The following is a 22,408-nucleotide window of genomic DNA, read 5'->3' on the forward strand; positions in this document are numbered from 1 at the left end:
ACAGTCAGAACTGGGCATGGTCTTACTGATTGGTTTCCGATCGAGAAAGGAGTGAGGCAAGGCTGCATACTGTCGCCCTGCCTATTTAACCTATATGCAGAGTGCATCATGAGGAAGGCCGGTCTGGACGAGTCTTCAGCTGGAGTGAAGATTGCTGGAAAACGTATCAACAACCTTAGATATGCGGATGATACCACATTAATGGCAGAAAGTGAACTGGAACTCAAGAGACTTCTGATGCGCATACAAGAAGAGAGTGAGAAGTTTGGGCTTAAACTGAACATTAAAAAGACAAAGATCGTGGCGTCTTGCCCTATCAAGTCCTGGAGCATCACTGGACAAGAAGTGGAAGCTGTGACAGATTTTCTCTTCTTGGGCTCCAAGATTACCCCAGAAGGAGACTGCAGCCATGTGGAAGGAGACTGCAGCCATGAATCTAGGAGACGCCTGCTTCTGGGAAAGAGAGCTATGGCTAGCCTTGACCGCCTAGTAAAGAGCAGAGACATTACACTGCCAACCAAGATCCGCATAACTCGTGCTATGGTCTTTCCAGTTGTGATGTATGGATGCGAGAGTTGGACTGTGAAGAAGACTGACCGCCGAAAAATTGACGCGTTTGAATTGTGGTGCTAGCGGAGACTCCTGAGAGTTCCTTGGACTGCCAGAAGATCAAATAAGTCGATATTGTCGACCATAAACCCTGGCTGCTCATTGGAGGGTCAAATTCTAAAGTTAAAGCTCAGCTACTTTGGTCATCTGATGAGAAGAGAGGAGTCGCTGGAGAAAGATTTGATGTTGGGAAAGGGTGAGGGTCACCGGGGAAGGGGTAGGCAGCGAACGCGATGGTTAGATGGCATCCTCGAGGCGCTGCAGATGAAGTTATGTGATGTTAGGAAGATAGTGAGAGACCGGAAAGCGTGGCGTGATATGGTCCATAGGGTCACGAAGAGTCGGACACGACTGAACTGAACTGATGGGCTTGCCGGCAAAACAACAATCTAAACATAATAAATCAGCCAACGTGGGAGGGTGGGAGGCGGCCCTTTCCAGCTCGGACCTCGAGGAATTAACGAGCACTCGTCGAAAGAGCACGGATGGCGGCTTTTACCACCGGTGTCTCTTACTGCGCATTGCCAAACCATATCCCGTAGGCGCACTGGAGCAGACGACATCTCTGCGAGTTAAACGGCGATTGTTGCTAAATGGTCTCGATGAACACAACCTAAAGGTAATATACACTCACTGTAAACAGCGATTGTTGCTGAAAGATGTCTCTGAACGCAACCTAAAGGTAACATACACTCATTGAGGCAGGAAATGATTATGGGGAAGATAATTGCTTAGTGTAACTGCTGTCACACCAATTGTTACTTAAAGGTGTCTGTGAACGCAACCTAAAGGAAGCATACGCTCACTAAAGCCAGGATATAATTACGGTAAAGGCAATTTGAAAAAAAATCCGAAAAGTAAATTACAACACGGGAGTCGAACAGATGTCTAAGTGGCACCAGTGTAGAGACAACGTTTATAGATCCTTAAACGATGTGTAGAGATGGGTCGTGTTAGTGTTCCTGTAGAGCATATGCAGGAACACTATGTCGTATTAAACCATTGCGCCACCAAACCGTGAATAAATAAATGTGTTGAACAACAACAACCGACAAGAACGGTGGTCTTTAAACGCGTTCTTATTCGTTTAGACAATATATCCACTATTTTTCGCCAGGTGGCGCTGCTCGGAGGAATCACGTTAAGATATAGGGAGAAAAATCAGCATGATAGCTACTGCTACTACCCCGTTTCAAAGGGGACGCTCCTATATTCTATCCATCCATCCATCCATCCACGCGCCAAAGCATCTCCTGCTCGAGTGCTCCTAGGGATATGGTTTGCTAATACGCTCTCGGACTAGGGATCCAATCAGCATTCCCAAAGTCAAAAACGTTTTCATCATCATCATGCTCTATCTGATGCAACCATTCTTTTTCTTCGTTCAAACGTAATCACGCGGACAAGCTCATGATGGCACGAAACTGCAAACATAGCCATACAATGCTTGCCCATTAAAGGCCCACAGAAACGGCCACCAAGAAGCCACTGATAAACAGTTTCAGTGTGTAAAACGAATCTTTTTGAGCATTAACCCAAAGTATAACTCCTTGGAACAAAGCCAGCGATTTATTATTAATTTTTAAAAACAGCGTTTTTTTTGAAATTCGCAGACAGAGAGAATGTCGCTTGGCGGTGCCGCATGGAACTATTTCCTTAACCCGTGACGTCATGGGTGAGTTGACTAGCAAGGCTTGCTAGAAGCTGTCATTCGCTGCGGCCACTGCAGCCATGACGTCACGGACACACTTCCAGTAGCTGCGAAAGTCGTCTGCTCGTGCACTGCTCGAACTCTGTGCGGGCTGTTGTTACACAGCTCGCCGCCCTTATCGGTTAGGCGGCCATTGCCCATCAAGTACAACAACCGAAGCGACGCAGTGATAGGCGGAACAAAGCTGCATTTACAAATATCTTATTTATATAATGTGGTTTCAGGAGTACCGGAGTGTCGAAGAGAAGGGTGGCAGTTCCTGGCCCTACGGGTCGGGGACGGTAGGTCAACGCCGCTTGCGGTAGGGGCTAGCCAGCCACAAAATTTTTATCTGTTGTAGGCCGTCATTGCACCCGCCACCGCTTAGGCGGTGGACGACGGCTGTTGTTGCAGCGCGCGTCTTTCTCTCTCTCTTCTTTTTCTTTCTTCTCTATTTTCTCTTCTATCCGCACGAGGCAGCGGAGGTGGCTCAGCTACAGAGCCAGTAGCAGGCCCGTGCATTTTCTTTTCCTTCTTCCTACAGCCACAACAGTGTCGTCCGACGAGGCGTCAACAGCACGGTCAAGCACCGCACGATGTCAGCACCTCCTCGACCGTCGTAAACACCGCCGCTGTGGCCCCTCCTCTCGCATACCGTACGCGAACGACACGGCGGTTCGTTAGCGCCGATGTCCGAAATAAAGCGTGCTAAAATTTGTTGGCGTCTGGAATACTGAGCCGAATATCAAGTATGAAGCACTCGTGAGGATCGCTGACCAGCAGCAAATTGCTGGTAAGAACGATTGCCGTGAAAGAAGCAAGTTTCTGCTCAAGCCAGCTGCCGCTAGTGCATTTCGGCTCATCCGATCTGCTCGTACTAGCTCTGCGATTAATGCGTCGCCAGAGTTAATCCTATGATTATTTTACTATGGCAGGATGGGATTCACAATAAGGCAGTTTTATAAGTAGACGATTTGCGACAGCGTTGATGAGTTCCAAAGCGCCGACCGCCGCGGCTTCGAAGCGAAACAACTTAGGCCTAGCGACGACTAGGAACGGTCACGCACAGCGCCGTCGTTTGCGCCCCACCCCCGCGGTAATTGTGTAACATATCTCAGCCTGCTTGCGGCATCCCGTGCTGCAAGCGTTGCAAACTCGTGTACTTTTATAGCTAAGGCCGCGCATTTTTTGACGTTCGATCTGCTAAGCAGCAAGCCGTTCAAACGATACTGCAGGCAAGACAAGGCTTCAGTACACAGTCGCTGCATTGGTCGCTGCACTGTCGGCCGTAATCGAAGACGTCGGGCGGCACCATATTCTATACATCGATTTTTAAACGTGATACAGTGGGCAAATGAGTAACTTTGTGAAGCAGACCCGCTCGTACATTTCGCGCACTCGGGCGCCGACGAGTAGCCTAGGTCGCCAAGCTCGGTTTGAGGTACTAGTTTGAGATAACCGCGGTTAGTGGTGTAACCATGGTTTGGTCTGCGTAAAAATAAATGCAGGCAAGTTCAAAGCTCCGCCCAGAAATACGTCACTTGAACGAACTTCCGGTTGCCGCGCGCTCGCTCGCTGGCGTACTTGCGTCAACCCGTCCTCGCTCGTACACGCCCCCCTAACCACGGGTTCGCGTAACCGTCGCTGCGCGAACTGGCGAACTCCTCAGGCGGGCGTGTACCAGCGAGGACGGGTTGACGCAAGTACGCCAGCGAGCGAGCGCGCGCCAACCGGAAGTTCGTCCAAGTGACGTATTTCTGGGCGGAGATTTGAACTTGCCTGCATTCTTTATTTTTTTACGACTCCCTTCAGCGTACGAGTTGAGAGGGAAAATTGGGTCATTTTTAATCGCCGATATCTCTGGTGTTGCAGAAGCTAGATCGAAATGTTTTGCGGGAGAATGATGGGTGGTTAAATATCTATCAGTGTTAATGGCGTTGTTTACCCTTCTTGGTGACCCATTTCTGTGGAGCTTTAAAGGTTGGTTTTATTTTCAGCGCAACGTTTTTATTGCGGCGAAACCTTCAAAACTGCATTTGTTGGTCTTTAGCAGCCGCCGCCATGCGCCCTCATCACTCGGATTCTCGCACGCACATCAATTCTGCATTCTTTGTTAATGCTCGATGCCACGAGATGCGCTTTTATCAGTTTCTTTGTCGCGCAAGATGCGCCGAGATCTGTCGAGATTTCGGCCACTCGCGTACGCTTCTACAATGTTCCAGATTGTGCTAGAACAGTTTGCAACGTTATCTAGATGGTTCTGAGCCGCCTTTAAATTGAGCGTTGACGTGTGCAACAGGCATTCTTTGTTCGACGAGCACGTTTGTTGCTATCGCCGCCGCCGAGTTTCTTGGTTCTTTTGCGGCCGCAAGTCAGCCCAATAAAGAGTTAATTTCAGTACCATCAAGCATGTGTCCTCATTTGGTGTCTACGGCCTTGCCGCCACTACGTGACATTATATTCTCCGTGATGACGTCACGGTGATAACCCAGACAACCATATCAGATCCAGGAGATGTCCATAAAATGTACCCCTCAAAATATTTAATATTCAGAGGATCTCCATAAATACCCACAATTGGTCCAGTGGATATTCCAGAGATGTCCCTATTGCCTCACAGTGGACGTCCACGTGGACATTCATTATGATGTCTAGAGGACGTTGCATGAACATTGCCAAGATGTACAAGCATGCACTTTTAGCAGAGCTAGGGATAGCTGTTGAGCAAAACACATAGCGTGAATTATAGTTTTATTCACAAAAAGACTGCAAGCTTTCAAACACCTTCCCCTCTTCATGGGTTTCAGTTTGCGTCCGTGCTTGCGCCTCCTGGAAAATATGAAAGATGAAGTGAATAATAAAGTGGGGCATTAAGAAATTGACAGGTAACAGAAAATAGTCCCAAAAAAAGGCCGCATGCAAAAAACAAACTTGTCTGAAAGCTGACAACAGAACTTACAGCTTTATAACAGTGAAAAAAAATGGATGTAAAACCTTCACGTGCGAAGAAAATAAACCTATTAACATGCCCATAGTTCCACCGTGCCCGTAGTTAAAGGAATGTAAAAATTTCACAACCTGTTGTCTCTGTAACAAGGATAGTTAATAATTTGTGTTCACTTCTTTTTCAGTTAAGGTTGGAAATTGTTTTAGAGTGCAAGCTGCACTATTCAGGCTGCAACTTCAGATTTCACCTCGCTGGGACTGAATGACTTCAACCTAATTAAGCATAGGTGTCCACTAAAAAGTGAGACATACTGTGCCTTCCCTTTCTACAAAAACCAACTAAAAATAAAAAAAAAATAGCGGAATGAAAGGGTGGTGTTAAGGCACTCTCGCATCCACTTTTAATGAGAAGCTTGAGCACCCCCCTAATTCAAACCGTGTACAGCCTTGGTAAACCATGCAAAATCACGCTTGAGCTTTCGCTCATTTAAATTTGTTCAAGCCATGCTTAAACAGGCATCTAACTGGTATGTACACACACAGTTTTGTACAAAATAGTGGCTAAATTTTCATACCTTGTTTTGCAAGCCTTTCCTGTTGCTGTTTAAGACTGCATGGAGCATGTTGGAGCCATTTCTTTATAACTGCTTGCACATCATCCACTGTTGCAACATACCGCATGCTAGACCTTGCAGCCACTGAAACAAATACAGCAGTATAGTAGCTGTGGTTCATTATTAAAATACCAAAAAGAAGGAAAAATTGTTGCCAGCCGCTGCAGTTGCTATTTAATAACTTAAGCACCTGAGTACTGAGCTGCAGCCAGTGGAATTAAAGAAACAGGGAGAGGAAAACAGGGACAAGTAGAGCGTAATGACAGCAAGAATGGAAAAGAGTTTCATACACTCTTCATAATATCCAGTGTGAACAAGCTGGCACCGCACGCATGGCAAGACAACAATCTTATTCTCTGAAGTGATCTAATAAGAGCCAGCCTAGCTTTTCACAAAAAAAAAAACTTGAACAAAAAATGGCAAAGCAGCAACCCATTCTGCGATGAAGGCATGCAAAGTGATGTTAAAAAAAATTATATAGCAGGGAGGTCGTGGCCTTCTGCATAATGTTCTCTTCTATATCCACTCCCGCAAAATGCACTTTATGTCAATATCGGCAATTTCGCTCGCACATTTGCTAGGCGACGCGCGCAAAATGGCTCGCCGCTTAAAGAAAAAGCTAGAGGTTCCGATGACGCAGGTGATCCTTGCGCGGCGGGAATAAACTCTGGGTCAAACATGGCAGAGGTGGGCTCCGGGCTGTCATTGCGGGCTAGCTCTCCAACTACCATTTCTGGTATATGCACTTCTGCACATTCGTCGGGTTCACCAAGAGCAGAAAACGTGGCACGAGTATTCCTCGCAGCTGCGCGTGCTGCCCATGTATTCGCTCTTGCTTAATTTAGGCATAGCAGAAAAAGTCGTGCTCTTAGGTGATGCTGAAACGTACGTACCTTTGATGAAACGTACTCCACGAACAAGGCAATGCACAGGGCGATTAACAACTTGAAATGACTGCTGCTGTCAACTTCGTCAGCGAAGATGTGGCCATGTGACGCGCGTGCGACAATATGTGGCTGCCAGCAACTCGGAGAGCGGTTGAGGCGATGTGAGCTTGTGTCAGCTATGCAACATATGCATGCCAGGCACAATGACACTTCCGGCTTCCGGGGATCGCTTCCGGTTGTACAGGAATGTACTGGTAGGGTGCAGAACTATTACACCAAGCGCAAGCTGCAATACTCGGAAGCGCCAAGATTAGCAGACGTTCCCAAAATACGACGACGCCACTCGACCGCTGAGGTGGTGGTAACAACTTTTATTGCCACGAAATGAAAGGAATTATTTCGGGCTGGGGCGAGTCTAGGGTGGCCTCCAGTCGGGAGCGACCTCTTGAGCTCGCGTGACGAGGGCCAGTTGCGTAGTTTTCCTTGGGCTGGCCAACAGCTTGTCCCATTCCTCCGCTGAGGGAGCTGGCAAGAGCGTCTTTGGAGGGGGATTGCTGGCGCATTCCCACAGTATATGGTCTTGAGTGGCCTGCGTCCCGTCACCGCAGTGCCGGCATGCAGGGTTGAATTCTCCGTTTGTAATTAACGATAGTCGGTAGGGGCTAAGAATGGCCTTTGTTTGTAGGCGTCTGAGTGTCGTGGCTTGCGCCCGGTCGAGGTCGGGGTGAGGGGCGGGGTACGTGCATCTTAGCTCGCGATAAAAGTTTGTTACCTCCGCGTATGTGCGCGGTGCCTCCACAGGCGCGTCCGTTCCCGATAGATCTCCCGTCTCCCGGTTGGTTAAGCCTCGGGCTAGACGGTCGACCCCTTCGTTTCCGGAGTTACCCGCGTGAGCCGGAACCCATACGAGATTGATGTTGTGATTGAGAGATCGGTTGCGCAGAATTCGCGCCGCGAGTGCGCTTACAGAATTTTTGGCGAAATTTTGAACGGCGCTTTTTGAGTCGCTTAGAATAGTTTTGGTGTGGGGATCCGCGATGGCCAGTGCGATAGCTACTTCCTCTGCCTCGCATATGGAGCTAGCATGAAATGTTATAGCGTTAATGAAGGTTGACTTTGGAGTGGCCATACATGCCACGTATGCTCCGTTTTTGATGTGCTGAGCTGCATCCACGTACACTGCTTGTGGATCGTCCTCGTACTGTTTCTCAAGGGTCTGTGCCCTTGTCTTCCTGCGGGCATCATGTCTACCTGGTAGCATGTTTTTGGCTATTGGTTTAACAACTAGTCTACTAGTTATGTCAGCCGATAAATGGGATGTTGCGCACACCTCCTCAGTGGGGTGGATGTGGAGCTTGTCGAGAATTACGCGTCCCGCAAGGCTGCGTGACAGGCGGGTCACTTGTGCTGTCTTATGGGCTTCAATTAGTTCAGATAGTGTGTTAAAAATTCCTAACTGCAGTAGTCGATCTGAGTTAGCGTATACTGGTAAGCTAAGGGCCGCTTTGTATGCTGTTCTAATTATGCTATTAAGTGCATGTTCGTCCCTACGACGCAGATGATAGTACGGGCAAGCGTACATGATTCTGCTTATCATAAAGGCTTGGATAATCCTGCACAGGTCGGCTTCTCTCATACCCCTGCGACGTGTGGCAATGCGTCTCACCAGCCCACCTATCTGGTGCGCCGTGACGCGTAGCCGGCGTATAGCTTCTGTGTTCTGCGTATTATTCTGAATCAACATTCCGAGAACTCTGATCGTGGCTACCGGGGGTATCGGATGGTTGTCAATGTGTAACTGGATAGGTTCTCGAGAATCTGGCTTTACCTGTGAAGCTTGTTTGTTCCTTATAACTAATAGTTCTGATTTAGCCGGTGAACAGGTAAGGCCGTTTTCCTGCACATAAGACTGTACCGTGTCGATAGCTCGTTGTAATGAATCTGTAATATCTCCATCGGAGCCAGAATTGGTCCATATGGTGATGTCGTCGGCGTATATGGAATGATGTATGTGTGGGATATCATCTAACAGACGCGGGAGGCCGCTCATAACGATGTTGAAGAGAAAAGGTGAAAGTACGGCGCCTTGCGGTGTTCCTCTCGTCCCTAGTGTAATTTTGTCGCTAACTTTGTCAACGAAATGGAGCGTAGCCGTACGCGCATTCAGAAAGGCAGCGATGTAGTCGTATGTCCGTTTGCCTACGTGTAACTGTGAGAGGTGATTGAGGATGGAAGCGTGTGACACATTGTCGAAGGCCTTACTCACATCGAGTCCCAGGATGGTTCGCGTGGCTCTTATGCGATTTGTATCTAGAATGTCTTGTTGAATTTGCCACATAATGTCCTGAGTCGAAAGACCTGCTCGAAACCCAATCATGGACGGGGGAAACGTGCCTTCCGCATCGGTGTGCATAAGGAGCCTGTTTAAGACAACGTGTTCCATTACCTTCCCGAGACATGACGTTAGCGAGATTGGGCGGAGGTTCCCCATCTCGAGTCTTTTGCCCGGTTTAGGTATGAAAATAATTTTAGCGTGCTTCCATTCCTCAGGGACGCTGCCCTCTGTCCAGTACCTGTTGAAGAGGTCCGTAAGAGCCTCTACTGACTGGTCTTCTAAATTGCGCAACATCTTATTGGTGATGCAATCTTCCCCCGGTGCCGAGGTGGTGTTAATTTTGTTAAGAGCAGCCCTAATCTCTGCTACGGTAAAGACGCTATCCATGCGAGGATTATCCAATCCTGAGTACCCATCTGGCGTGGGTATATCCTGGGAGGTGTTAATGTATTTATCTTTTAAAGTGGTCATGAGCTCTTCGTCGGTGCCTTGGAAAGATTGCGAGATCCTATGTAGGTTCTTGTGGGAATCTGCCTTAGTTCTCGTAGGGTCCAGTAAATGTCTAAGTAAAAACCACGTGTTCTTGTTGCCCAGTTGCCCATTAAGGCGGTCGCAAGTCTGATGCCACTGTTCTCGGCTAAGTTCCCACGAGTAAGCCTCGATTTCCTTTTCAAGCCGGGTTAGCCGAATTTTTAAACGTCGGTTATGCTTATTTTTACGCCATCGAGCATGGATACTTCCTTGTGCTTCAATCATGTGCACTAGCTTAGCGTCCGGACTGGGGCTGCTGTCCTCAAGGGCAACAGTTTTTGAAGTGTTTGCGGCGTCTTGCAACAGACGCTCCGTCCATTGTCTTAAATCTACTATACTTTCCGCTGGCCTTTGCGAGCGGACATATCTAAAGGCGTCCCAGTTCGTGTGCTTCACTTCCTGGCGACGCATTTTGCAATGCGTAGCTCGGAAAGTGGTACATAGTACATAGTGGTCGCTTCCTATGTTTGTATTTAGGTTTTCCCATCTCGCATCGGGGATATTTCTGGCAAAGGTAAGGTCAGGGCACGTATCCCTGGTTACACTGTTACCAATGCGCGTAGGTTTATCAGGGTCGACGAGTAAGGTATGCCCTAGCGCCTGGGCTGTCTCCCATAATTTAGTTCCCTTTCTACTGTTAACTGAGTAGCCCCATCTGCATGGGGTGCGTTAAAGTCTCCAACAGTCAGCAACATTCCATTATGAGCGGCTACATGCGCCTTACGGAAGAGTGTGGCTATTTTCGTGCTGTTGTCTTTAGGTGGACTATATACGTTTAGAATGTAAAGGGGAGATTCTGTTCGTTTGTTCGGCAGGATTTGTATAAATGTATGAGAGACCTCCGGTATTTCCAAATCTAATTGGTTTGCAGTTAGATTACGGTGTACAAGTGTAGCTGTGATCGGCCGGCACTCAGCCGACACTTTCTCATTGTATGCTGTATACCCTGCAAGCTTTACTTCTGTATTCGTCTCTTGAAGTGCTATGACTACCGGCCTGTTTGTTTGGGCCAAAACTGCATATTCCAGAGCCTTGCGCTTGGCTCGGAATCCCCTGCAGTTCCATTGCCACACTATAACAGGTGTACTAGCCATCGCGTATCGGGTAAGGTTCCGCTCGCGCGGGTTGCAATACGCTGGGTCGGAGAATGCTGCTGGGGGACGGACGCGCCGAAGCACCGTCAGCTGGGCGTGAGAATGCTGTGTTGGCGGGAGGCAAAGAGCCTGCATTTGGCGTTGGAGATATCAGATTGCTAGGGGATGCTAGTGCGTTAACCCTTGTTGTAAGCGTGTCGAGTTTAGCTAGGACAGTTTCGAAAGTAGTCGGAAACTTTTCCATTGTGTCAGTTACTTTGTTAAGCTGTGGTATTAATTTCTGGATAGTTTCCTCCACCTTGGCTAGTCTTTGGTCTATTTTTGCAAATCTCTCTTCATAATTACTCTCTAAGTCATCTGTATCTGGCCGAGGTACCGAAGGTGCCTTTCGTTTGTTACGGCGGTTTTGATCTACTTCCATGTCCTCATTGCGGCTGACTTCAAGGCGAGCGCAAGCCACAGACGACTGTTCATTTTTTGATTGCGCATTTGCAGTTTCTAGCTGTTTGATTTTTGCGTTAGACTGAGCTAACTGTTGTTGCAGTTGTCGGACTAACTCTGCCAGCTCCCTTACCTGTGGGTCGGGTGCTCGGCGTTGCTTGTCTGTAAGTGGAGTCTTCCATGCCAAATGTTTGGCAGGTCTTCCTTCTTCTCCGGAGTTGGAGTTGATCCGCGAGCTGCGTCTCTGGGACGATGACCTGCTCCTATCTCTGCTCCCACTGCGTCCACGTAGAGGGGGAAAAGAGTCATCTCTTGGTTCCTGCAGCTGAAGTGGTGGACTTGTGGCGAGGTCAGTTGGGGGACTGCTGCTTTGCAGTGGCGGGAAGGATTCATCCCTTGGAGGTGGTTGTTGGTGGCCGCGTTCTCGGGGACGGGACTGGCGGCCGCTTGGCGAACTGTCTGGGTCAGTGGCAGTGTCCGTGGGGGACTGTGAAGATTTGCGCCTGTGGCTAGACACGAAGCGGTATTTGCAGCTTCTGCTGCCTGTTGGATGTGAGCCTTTGCATACGATGCACATGGCTTGGCAGGTAGGTGGTTGGCCGGCTGGTGGGGAGTCGTGAGCGACGCCGCAGCGGCGGCATGTAGGTATTCGTGGTTGGGGGCACACGTCCGCTCGGTGACCCAGCTTGCGACAGTTGAAGCACGCCTCCGGACGAGGCTTCAAAGGGAAGACTTCGAAAGTAAACCCCAAGTACCGCACGTATCGGGGCAGCTCGGTGTTGGCGAACGTAACGACGAAGTGCTGCGTCTTGCCCATACGACGCGCAGCAACGATGGGGAGATCGGGATTTCGAGCGCGGAGCTCAGCCAGGATCTCGGCATCGTTTTCGTAACTGTAGGCTCGGTACAAAATCCCCCGTACGGAATTGTCCGGGGCTGGGGCGTAGGCGGCAACCGGGACTACTGTCTTGTCGATGGTGATGGTGCCGATCTTGGCGTAAGACACTGCACGGGCATTGTCAGGCGTGCTCACTGTGATGGTGTTGTTAGTGGGGTGTATGCGGACTTGGTCGGCAGTAACCGCTAGGCGGTGGTCGACGTTGGCGGCTGCGTAGATAGCAAGTGCAAGTCGTGCGGGGCCTACGGTGTGAAGGTTCAGCGTGCCCTGTGGACGGAGGACGATCTTGAGGTGTTCCGAGGGCAGGCGGGGCAGAGGACGCTTTTTGGTCAAAGGTGGAGGGCGTCCGCGTGTCCGCGGATTCGGTACAGTCGATGTCGTGGCTGGCGTCTGGGCCTCGGCAGGTTGTTTCTTGGGCGGAGATGGTCTTCGGTACCGGCGTCGCATCTCGAATGCCGTCCATGAGCCATCGGATAACTCCGCGGCGGTAATGTCGGTGCCTTCCACAGTGTAAGGCATAGTCATGGCGGTGTTGGGCTTGGCGGGACGCGACGTCGCCACCGCCGCTGCGCGCGAACGCGCCGATGTCGCGAGGCAGCGATAGGCTTAGCTGTCGCAGCTGTGGCGGCCAAAAATATTTGGTCGAAAAATCATCAAACTGCTTGCCTTGGTCTGGAAATCAGCACACCGGGTCCGGAGCGATAGACGAACGTCCAGGGCAAAGTTGGTGAACGTGTATTGAAATAGGCATGTACTACGGCATGAGTCATCTGTGGACACACGTCAATTGACCGCGTCTTCTCGGCCACAGGGACAACACGTGCATTGTGTTATTGTGTTGTGGTGGCTGCGCAGCGGAGGCAGGGAAGGGAACGAGACGAACGCCGCGGACGCCATCAAAGAAAAAAAAAAAAATGGCGTGCTACTCCGCGCTAATTTTGTGATAGAGTTGCCGAAGATATCATGAAAGTGACAGCGCGTCGCCCAATAAACGCATTATTCATGTTCATAACAAATGTTTCATACAACAAGCCTGCAGGCAAAGCATTTAATATTTTTCGCTCGCCACAAAGAATGCACTATTTTTTGATCGCGAATGTAGGCAGCGAGTCTCTCCAACGTTATCCGCAACCTCTCCGGCACACGAGCTGCCCACGTTTTTATCATGCACTACGGCATGAGTCATCTGCGAACCGCGTCTTCTCGCTCGCGGGGGGGGGGGGGGGAGACAGAGAAGGGACAACAGGGTCTTGAAGATGAAATTGAGGGGCTTTACTTGAAGACACTGTCTGGCTTTCCACTTAGTCCGAATCAAAATTTAAAGCAGAAATCTGCTGAACTATGCATGTCCATTGAAAGTCACATTATAACATCGAAGTTATGTACACTGTGTGATATCTTCACGACCACACAAAGGTAAGGTCATGAGGATATCCACTAAAAGATGATCTTTTAATAATGGACGCATGGACATCGCATGGGTGTACAAAAATGACGTTTGATATTGAGACCTTTTGTGAAGATCCTATGGATATTGCTGGTTGTGTGGGAAGCAGCATACTGTCGCACGAGGTATGCCTGCTGGCGACATAGGACGGACGCTTGCATGACGCAGCATTACTGAAGAGGCGCAAATACTGTATAATTTTCTTTTTGCGCAGACAAAGCCCGATCGTCCCCACACCGGAATGCTTATATGCGCTTGCCATCCTAAGTTCACGACGGCTTGAAGCTTAGTGCTGTAGAAGCCAAGAACACACATGTGCGCTGCATCAGTATTCTGTAAACATTACACGGGACCATCGACCCACGGACCATGCATTACGTGATGTCCCATCTCCTCTACATGAAGTTCGCGACTTGGCCGCAATTGTTGAAGTGTATCTCGCCCATGACTGATCCTACTGTCGCCTTCTGAATAGGCGGTGGCCAAAGAGGCAACAATCGAGGCTTGGGCACTGCTTTTCCCCTATGCAATCCAACCATAAACCTCGCAGAGCGGAATAGCGCCTCGTGGCGCCTGGTCCGCGCGTCAACGGTCCGTCGTGCGAATCGGCCGACGAACGAGTTTGCTCAGATCTCTGCATTGGCAAATGATGCCGAAAAGGAGTGCACGCGAAGCTTGCGGTAAAAGCTCTGAAAGGAGCGAAAAACCAGCTAAATGCATATGAAGAAAAGACGCAGATCGTGGTAGAGCAGATCAGCAAGCTTTTATTGGCCACAGCTCGAGGCTAGCATTTCTGCCTCGCAAATAGACTACAAAAACATAATTCGATTTCATACCTTCAGTGCTAGTGAACGAAGTGGCTTGTAGCAAAGGCTGGAAAAAAAGTATATATAGTTCACCGGGCGCTACCAAAGCCAAGAGGACGAAAACGGTATATTTTAACGGGAGCTGCTACGGACAGTATTCGTTCTAATTAAAGCTGCCTTCTTTCATAGCCATCACCGAAAGAGCCTGCTTCTGCACATACCCTTAAAAAACGTGCCCCAGCTGACAGGCTAAAGAATCACAGATCTACACACTGAAAACCTCAAAAGCTCGCTACGGCACAGGCAACCTCTAGCTGCAGCGAACACAGCCTCAGAGATCTACTGAAAGAAAAGCAATTCAGGTTACTTCAACTGGACTAATTTAAGACTACATGCAGGAATACAGCGCACCAGAAATACGCGCAGAAATATTTCCAGATGCGCACATACCACGAGCACTCACTGTCCAAGTGGACTCTGCTCGCCACTGAGCATTTCGTCCGGTATCTGCTCGAGCCAGAAGGATGGCAGGCACTCCGGCGGTACGGGGCGTGGGGTGGAGCGAAAGGAAACAGCGCGGCAGTCAGGATCGTAGCACTTTTGGTAGAAGCTGCCCACATTCACATCAACCACAAACATGATGCCGTTGCTGCGGTGCTCGCGGCCAATGTTTTCGCAGTAACGGTAACCCAGCACGTCGTACACCAGGGTGTCAGTGTCTAAAAAGTGCGACACCTGACGGATCGTCCCCCGCGGGGTGATGACACTTCGTATGAACGCGTCGATTTCCGGGTACGGCGAGCTCGATGATTTGACCCCGTCCTGCTTGTTCCCCGCAAACGTCGTGATCCCGTCGCCGTTCTGTTTTACTTTGGCAGGTTCGCTGCCGTTGCAAAGCTGCAGCAGTCCACGCCCAAGAAGGCCGGATTCTAGAGGCCACGTAATAAGGCTGTCCAGGAAGATGTCCTTATCGTCCCGCGGTTTTCCCAGAGAACGAACGTAGCGGTCGTTCTCAGACAATACGAGGGGTGTGTCTTTGTTTAGCTTGGTGCAGTGGAACAGGCGGAAGTTTCGGTTGCGAGTGTAAACGCCCTGGTCGCAGAAGAGCACTTCACTGCCACTTTTGTTCCGCACCAGAGGGTTGGTCCGCGCAGCATGGGAGGTGGCCAGCGCGGATGATGGGTTCTTCCTCGACGCCGAATTTTTTATTTTCTCGCAGAGCAAGCGAACAAAGGCGCCCACTTCGCGGTTGTCCCGGAACATGCGCGTCCTCTGGAAAATCAGATGGCAGCTGAACTTCTTGGCGGTGCTTGAGTCGAGCCAGAGGACGTCATCCGAGCTGCAAGGGTCCCCGAAAAGCTCTGCCCACTCTCGGCACGTGATGGCAATCAGCTCTTCAACCATGGCGACACCGTCTCTACCAGCGTTGTATTTCTTCTCGAACTCTAGATCGAAGTAGAGCTTGCACGGGGCGTCCTCAGCAATCACCTCGTACATGCAGCGATCGGAAGGCTTCTTCATCTGCAGAACCTTCCAGAGGTGGACAGGGTGAGTGACCAAGTACTTCCGCTTACCGGGGACGTCGCTCTCTCTGAACTCGTAAGAGAAAACCCGCACATCATCATCTAAAGTGCGAGCGAAGGTCAGTGCTTCGGCTTGGGCCCGAAACACTCTCCATGCAATGGTTGGCCCAAGCAGGCTGCTACGGAAGTCGACCTTGACGGGTTCATCAGGCACCCTCTTCGACGCCTGCTCGACACGTTCGACGAGAGGACTCCGCTTCCGAGTCTTGCTATAGAAGGAGTGTCGCAGCTTGGCCTTTGGCGTTGAGAGCTGTTCCAGAGTGTTCTCGTCTCCGCACATTCCTCAAATGGTAACTGGCTGCAGTCTGGCACTTCAATGTATGTAGAAAAGCAGGCCTTTTCAAACTTCACTCTTTGAGCAGTGGCAAAGAAACACACAAAATTGGCTTCTGAAGTTCACACACCAATATAGCTGATCTCACAGTTAAGTACAGATGCAGGTCCTGCTTCTGCAAGAAGCTAACCACATCTTACCTCAGTTCAACAAATGATTCGCATAAGACACTTTGTGAAGGATGCTAGCTCATCATAACAGGATTACTTTTTTGATCATGTTTAAACTATAGCTAGAGCCCCTATCCTACTTGCACAGTCAGTCATCCAGTTCTTTTGATAGAGCAGTGCTATCTTTATCCACATAATGTTCCTTTTTCTCACTATCAGCCTCATGTCCTGTTGTCACCCTCCCACTCACAGAATGGAAGGCTTGGCACTCCGCAAATTCCTGGTCATCGCTATTATGTGCTTCAAAGCTCAGTATCAGAGAACAGTCACTATTGCCAGTTTGCGAATAAAAGCGAGCAACAGGGAATTTGCGGTCTACACAAGAGGCTGGATTGGGCACCACTTGCTCCAGAGCTGTGGCACTGTCATCGCTGTGCTCACTCTTTTCCTGACAAGGGTCAGGATTGATCTCTTCATTGCTGACATTGTCCTTATCAGCAGTACAATCCTGACAGTCCAAGTCTTCCTTCAGTCGCCTAAAAGAGAGCCGTTCAAACGCTTCCTGCCCTGTGCTGGGTACCACTGAGCACCGGTCAGGAACATCAATTTCACTGACTGGTGCAGCCTTGCGCCAGATGACAAAAAGATTTCTGTTCATAGCATGCTTGGGAGATGCTCACACCTGCGAGTAATGCTGAAATAAACAGAAATGGTGAACAGCTGTAAGAGTAAGAGCAAGGACATGGGGCACCAATATTTAGAAAAAAAAAAAAAAGAAGCTTCTCAAAACCTTGGTTGGGGGAACAAGTACAGTATATACATGCTACAAACCACAGATGAATACAAATCACGTTCCTGCTGCGTCACAGCAATTAGACAAGACGCAAGCAATATTTTCCAAATTATTCCACAATTTACTCTCACTGCTCTACAATTCATCACATGGCATATTTGGCCTAGAAAGTCAAAAACATAAACCCCAGTGAGCCTATACATGCTTAAAGGGCAACTCCGGATGTTTTTCAACCTCCGCAAAATTTACTGAAGATTCGTAGTATTTTTTCCTGAGTTGTCTGGTGCAGTGTAATAAATTTCTGAGGAGCACTAGGTTTTTTGCAAACCAAATAAATTTTAATGCATGATGTAACTGAATGCACAGACGTACACATTTGTTCTTTGTTTGCTAGAGCACAGCATTTTGAGGTTATTTTGCAATTTCACAAAAATGATGACTTTACCGGGTGAGGGTTCAGGCTAGTGGGTACGCGTTATATATTCCATAGTGCAGCTAGAACACAAGGGACAGACACAAGCACTAAACTTCCACTAAGGTTTTATTCGACGCTCGCAAAATGTATACAAGAAGATAAAACAGTACTTGCGAGATTAAACAAATTTAGTAAAAAAAAAAAAAAAACAGAAATACAGGAGAAAGAACAAAAAACAAGACAAGACAAGATGCGAGCAAGCAGTACCATAGGGAAGTGAGGGATAGCGGTTCCATCAATTTGGCACGGCACTGCCTTAATCATAAATGCAAGCCTTGTTTTAAAGAGTGTGAGGTGATTGGCAGAAATGCAGATGGATTGACAAGAGAAATTATCGAGGCTGCTATAATCGAAAGAGCCAGACCTGAAAGCTGTGTCAGCAGTCCGTCATTGTCGCTGACCAAAAAAGATATGGCATTCTTGGATTAAGGGCAGTGTGCCAACCGGTGAAATATTTTTTGTTTTTGTTTTTCTTCCTGTTTTTCCTTTTTGTTTACTAAATTTTTTCTTTAATCTCACAAGTACTGTTTTATCTTGTATAAATGTTGTGAGTGCCGAATAAAAGCTTAGCGGAAGTTTAGCGTTTGTGTCTGTCCCTTGTGTTTTAGCTACGCTATGGAACATAATGGTGACTTCAGCTGTCACAACCACCATTTTAGCCAATGGAAGTGCGTACAATAGGCCTTTCAGCTGTATCCGTGATTTTATAGGCTGCTTTCATCTTCATGTTTTTTTTCTCTCTTATGGCATGGGACAACCGAATCAACACTACATCGAGGCCTGGGGACAGACACTTCACCCCCGTGGGAGGCATCCGTAATCGCAATAAGGCCACAACGACCTATTAGTAGGCGGAACATGGTGGCTAGGCACCTTTTAGAACAGAGGACGGCCCTCACAACACCGCTGAACACAATACACATCTACACTGAAGCCGCAATTAGAAACGAAAGGGTGAGTGTGGCATGGGTGTATGTGCCACCTCAACACAATGGACAGCACCTGGGACATACTGGCATGGGAAACGCAGCCGCGCACGCGGCCGGGCTTGCTGAGAAGTAGAACGCCCCACATCTCAACTCCATGCCTAACCGGTACCAACCAACGCTCACTAAAGGCTCCCATGGCAGAGCAATGATGCACTATGTATGCACCAAAATAAAACACGACAGCAGGCTTAGGTTATATAGAGCAACATCAACACCGGTGTTTGACAACACGAAAGGGCTCACTCGACCACAAGAGATATTTCTCAAAATAACAAATGCAGCCTACACATACTTGACTAGTGGTTTCTCGCAAAGACAAAACACTCAAACACAACATTGGCACCCACTGCCAGGAACAGTGTACAGCAGACCTAAAACATCTTATATGGCAATGCGCATCATTTTCACTAGGAAGAAACAAAACTACGCATATTCCACGTGACGACCTGCCCACCCTAGCAGAACAGATTCTATCAAGCATCGCAATACAACATTTCATTGCCACCTATGGCAGCGAGAGCGGCCTGCTTCAAGTAGTGTGAGGGAGGTCGACTTACAGCGCGAAGATCGGCAGCATTGCAAGCAACGAGCAACACCTTTGAAGAACCGTGAAGACGAAGCTACACTTCCATCCCTCTTAACTCCTTAATTACCCAAACAATGGCCGAGAGCCACCCCTTCATTCAAATAAAGACTTCCTTCATTCATTCATTCTCTGTTAAAGTACTTTTGAATGGTATTTTCTTTATTTTCTTTTCCTGTTGGAGAGAAGGGATTCCAGCAGTGTGATGAAGTTATAACTGAAAACGTTGAAAAAAAAAATCTGCTCTGCACTTCCCCTAGTTCCCTCCATTAAAGCTCCTTCACCAAAGCCTACATACTATTCTCAGCCAGGTGACACAATCTAAACAGGCCGCAGGTGTTTTCAAAGCACAACCAACAACAAACAAACCCTGTTTCAGGCATGCATTTCCAAAACAACCATTTTAGCGCTGCACTGACCTTCGTGGAGTGTTCAAGAAAAAGAAAATAGCAGTCCAAGCCCAGGTGGTTGCAGCACCTCTTTGCCCGTTGACTTCTGTTACGAGGAACTAGTGTAGCCAAAAACTGTCAATCAATTTTAAAACAGGCACTTGGAAAACTGAAATGAGCAGCTGTGCAAGCTAATCCCCATCTATCAATCATGTGCTAAGCTGTCCAGGCCTCGTGTGATATGAATTAAACAGCTCCTCTGCTTAAACAGGTGCTCTGAAGAAAACACCACTACATGGGAGCATCCCACTTTGCTATCACATGGCGTGCATAATGCACTTCTGCCAGGTACAATTCGGTACGAAGCTTAACAGTCCAGTGCAGGTGTTTGAAGTGTCAAATACGAACTGCATGTAGTTGTTATCGGTACGCAACCATTAAAACTGTCACTGAGGAAAAACACCATCAGGCACCTGTCCCACTCATACTTGCTGATTGGTCAATGAGAAATATATCATGTGGATGCCGTTTATATCAGCAGCCACATTTGGGTATGTGTGGACTTGTCCATCTCAGTGTTTCAGGCTTGTATGAAGCTAGAAGCAGCACCTCCAGTTGCTCATTCCCCTCATTCACATATCGAGCCAGGTCTTCCTAGAGCTCTGCATGGCGCCCGCGTTGTGGTCCCGTAAAGGCTTTCCGCGAATTTGAACGCGGTGCCAAACTGCTTGTGTTTCGCAGCCACCTGCGCACGTTCACCTCTAAAACACCGAAGCACCTGGCAGCTTCCAGGTTGTTCCCAGTCTCCTTCGCAGCAGCAATAACTTTTTGCTTCAACTGTGCCGTATAATGGCGCCTGGTTTCACTCATCACGAAGCATGCACAAACAAAGAAGGCGAAAAAGAAGCAATGGATGCACCATGGAGTCTCCTGCATATAAAAAGAAATGACTGATGCACTAGTGCTGATTTCGCGGCGAGTGACATCATTTCGGACCAATCACTTGGAGCCACTCCGCTTCTTTCCTCACCTCTTCGTTCTCTCTCCTTTCTTCACGCTCTGAGCGGAAGGAGCATGCGGGCAGAAGAAATAGGCTTAGGGTGTCTAGCAAACCACTATCCTTGACTTTTCCCGGTTTTCCCCGATTTTTTCAGGTCAAGTTCCCTGACAAGTGAAGAGGCTCAAAAATGTAACTGCTGATGATAATGAGCACAGACGAATAATTCCCAACAAAAAGCTATTTATTAATCATATTCTGCAGTTTACAATAGTGAAAGGCTGTTATTAGTGTTAATGGCAGGTAAAAACGTCGCAAGTTTACTGAAAATTGAAAGCACACTGATGCCAGCCTCAGCAGAACTTTTTGATGCTATCAGTTGCAAAATTTCCTATAGGCCCCACGTATAAAAAACAACGGTAGTTTTGACTGGTCGAAATTCAGGTGTATATAGGGTGCCTCGATGCGAGGTACCCTAGGTACAGTGAACTAGAATATTTTCCAGTGGCACGACCGTGCCTCTCTGCCTGACGCACGCTGTGTCCCCTGCAGCGGCGGCGCTGCGATCAACCACCTTTGAACTCTCGGCTTGCCTCCGTAGCATCCGATGCCAGCACATGAGACTGGAAAGCGTGCTTCGTTATGTAGTTCCGCTTTTAACATAGTTTTGTTTTGCACTTGCTATTTATGTTTAATATTTGAAGATATTTGACATGCACGAATGTTTACTGAATTGAGTGTACAATGTTGATCCTACCATAGCAAGCAATAACAGACGAAGGCTATTGAGCACACTGTAAACGTTCTTTCTTTTTTAGCTAAGTATTACAAACTGTCGCAGTGCCGACATTTTTCGAAAAACTAAATTCCGCAAAGTAACAGTTATTGGGACCATTTCTCACGGGGTATACGCGATTAAAAAAATAATAAACAAATATAATATATATATATATATATACAGTCGACGATCGATTTTTTGGACTCTCAACGGACCACGAAAATGTCCGAAAAATCGGGCAGTCCGAAAAAACAAATGTGTACCAAAAAAGCTCAATTTATTGCCTATTATTCACTTTGAGGCCAGAAAAAGTCATGAATGCATTTCTGCACCATGCTCCGCTTCCGTGCTAGCAGGTCCACCTGAATTTCGCTTGCGTCGGCTGCGCTGCTGCAGGTGAGTCATCATCGTCCTCGCTCTCAGACTCCACAAGCACTTGGCGAATAATTCCTGTATCTATGAGCCCAGAGCACAGTTCCAACTGGTGGTCCACGCCTGTGAACTTTGAAAACGAGACGGCCGATGGAATTTCGACACCAGCAGTGCGAAGGTCGTGAATGAACTGCTCACTGCCTGACAACTGCTCGACGACGCTCTCCTCGTCCAAGGCAGCAGACTCGTCATTCAGCACAAATCCCTCGTCGTGGAAGCAATTGTGCAGCGTTGTGGGTGCTACAGACTTACACGCATCGGCGAGGGTACTAAGTGCTCCAAGCAAATCGACAGAGTAGGTTTTCCCACTGTCAAGGCACACCACAACCACCAAACACTGAATCACAACACCGAATCCATTGAGTGCCTTCTCGCTGTCGTGTTGCACGCAAAAAAAAAAAAAAAAAATCTTATAAAATCCGGAAACATAACTGAAGCCGATTCAATAAAATGCGAGCCACAGTAGCGACAGAACGTAGTTCTCGCATCAGCATGACCACGGCTAGGCCTACACGGCAAACACACAGAGGAACAGGCAGTAGAGGCGATCACGCTAAAAGAAAAAAGAAAAAAGAAGCACTCCGGCAGCGACGTTGTCCCGGAAACGGAAGCTGTAGGCAAATATTATAGCCTCGATCCAGCGTGTT

The 22,408-nt window shown here is 48.3% G+C and overlaps 2 protein-coding genes across 4 annotated transcripts in view; both read right to left on the bottom strand.

The window, feature by feature from the left end:
* Positions 1-14,553: 14,553 nt before the first annotated feature.
* LOC146180468 (DNA-directed primase/polymerase protein-like) lies at positions 14,554-16,161 on the bottom strand. The gene has a single exon (XM_084576061.1). It carries the CDS (start codon positions 16,159-16,161, stop codon positions 14,758-14,760), a length of 1,404 nt encoding a protein of 467 aa, XP_084432187.1. The 3' UTR covers positions 14,554-14,757.
* A 720-nt stretch (positions 16,162-16,881) lies between these two features.
* The window catches only part of LOC146180469 (uncharacterized), a 48,880-nt gene continuing 43,353 nt past the window's right edge, over positions 16,882-22,408 (bottom strand). For all 3 annotated transcript variants that reach the window (XM_084576064.1, XM_084576062.1, XM_084576063.1), the window contains one exon: positions 16,882-17,019. The gene's annotated coding sequence lies outside the window, so the exon portion shown is untranslated. The remainder of the gene's footprint in view (positions 17,020-22,408) is intronic.

The sequence above is a fragment of the Amblyomma maculatum genome, chromosome 8, assembly GCF_055883805.1.
Source record: "Amblyomma maculatum isolate TAMU_Amacu chromosome 8, ASM5588380v1, whole genome shotgun sequence".
Lineage (NCBI taxonomy): Eukaryota > Metazoa > Arthropoda > Arachnida > Ixodida > Ixodidae > Amblyomma > Amblyomma maculatum.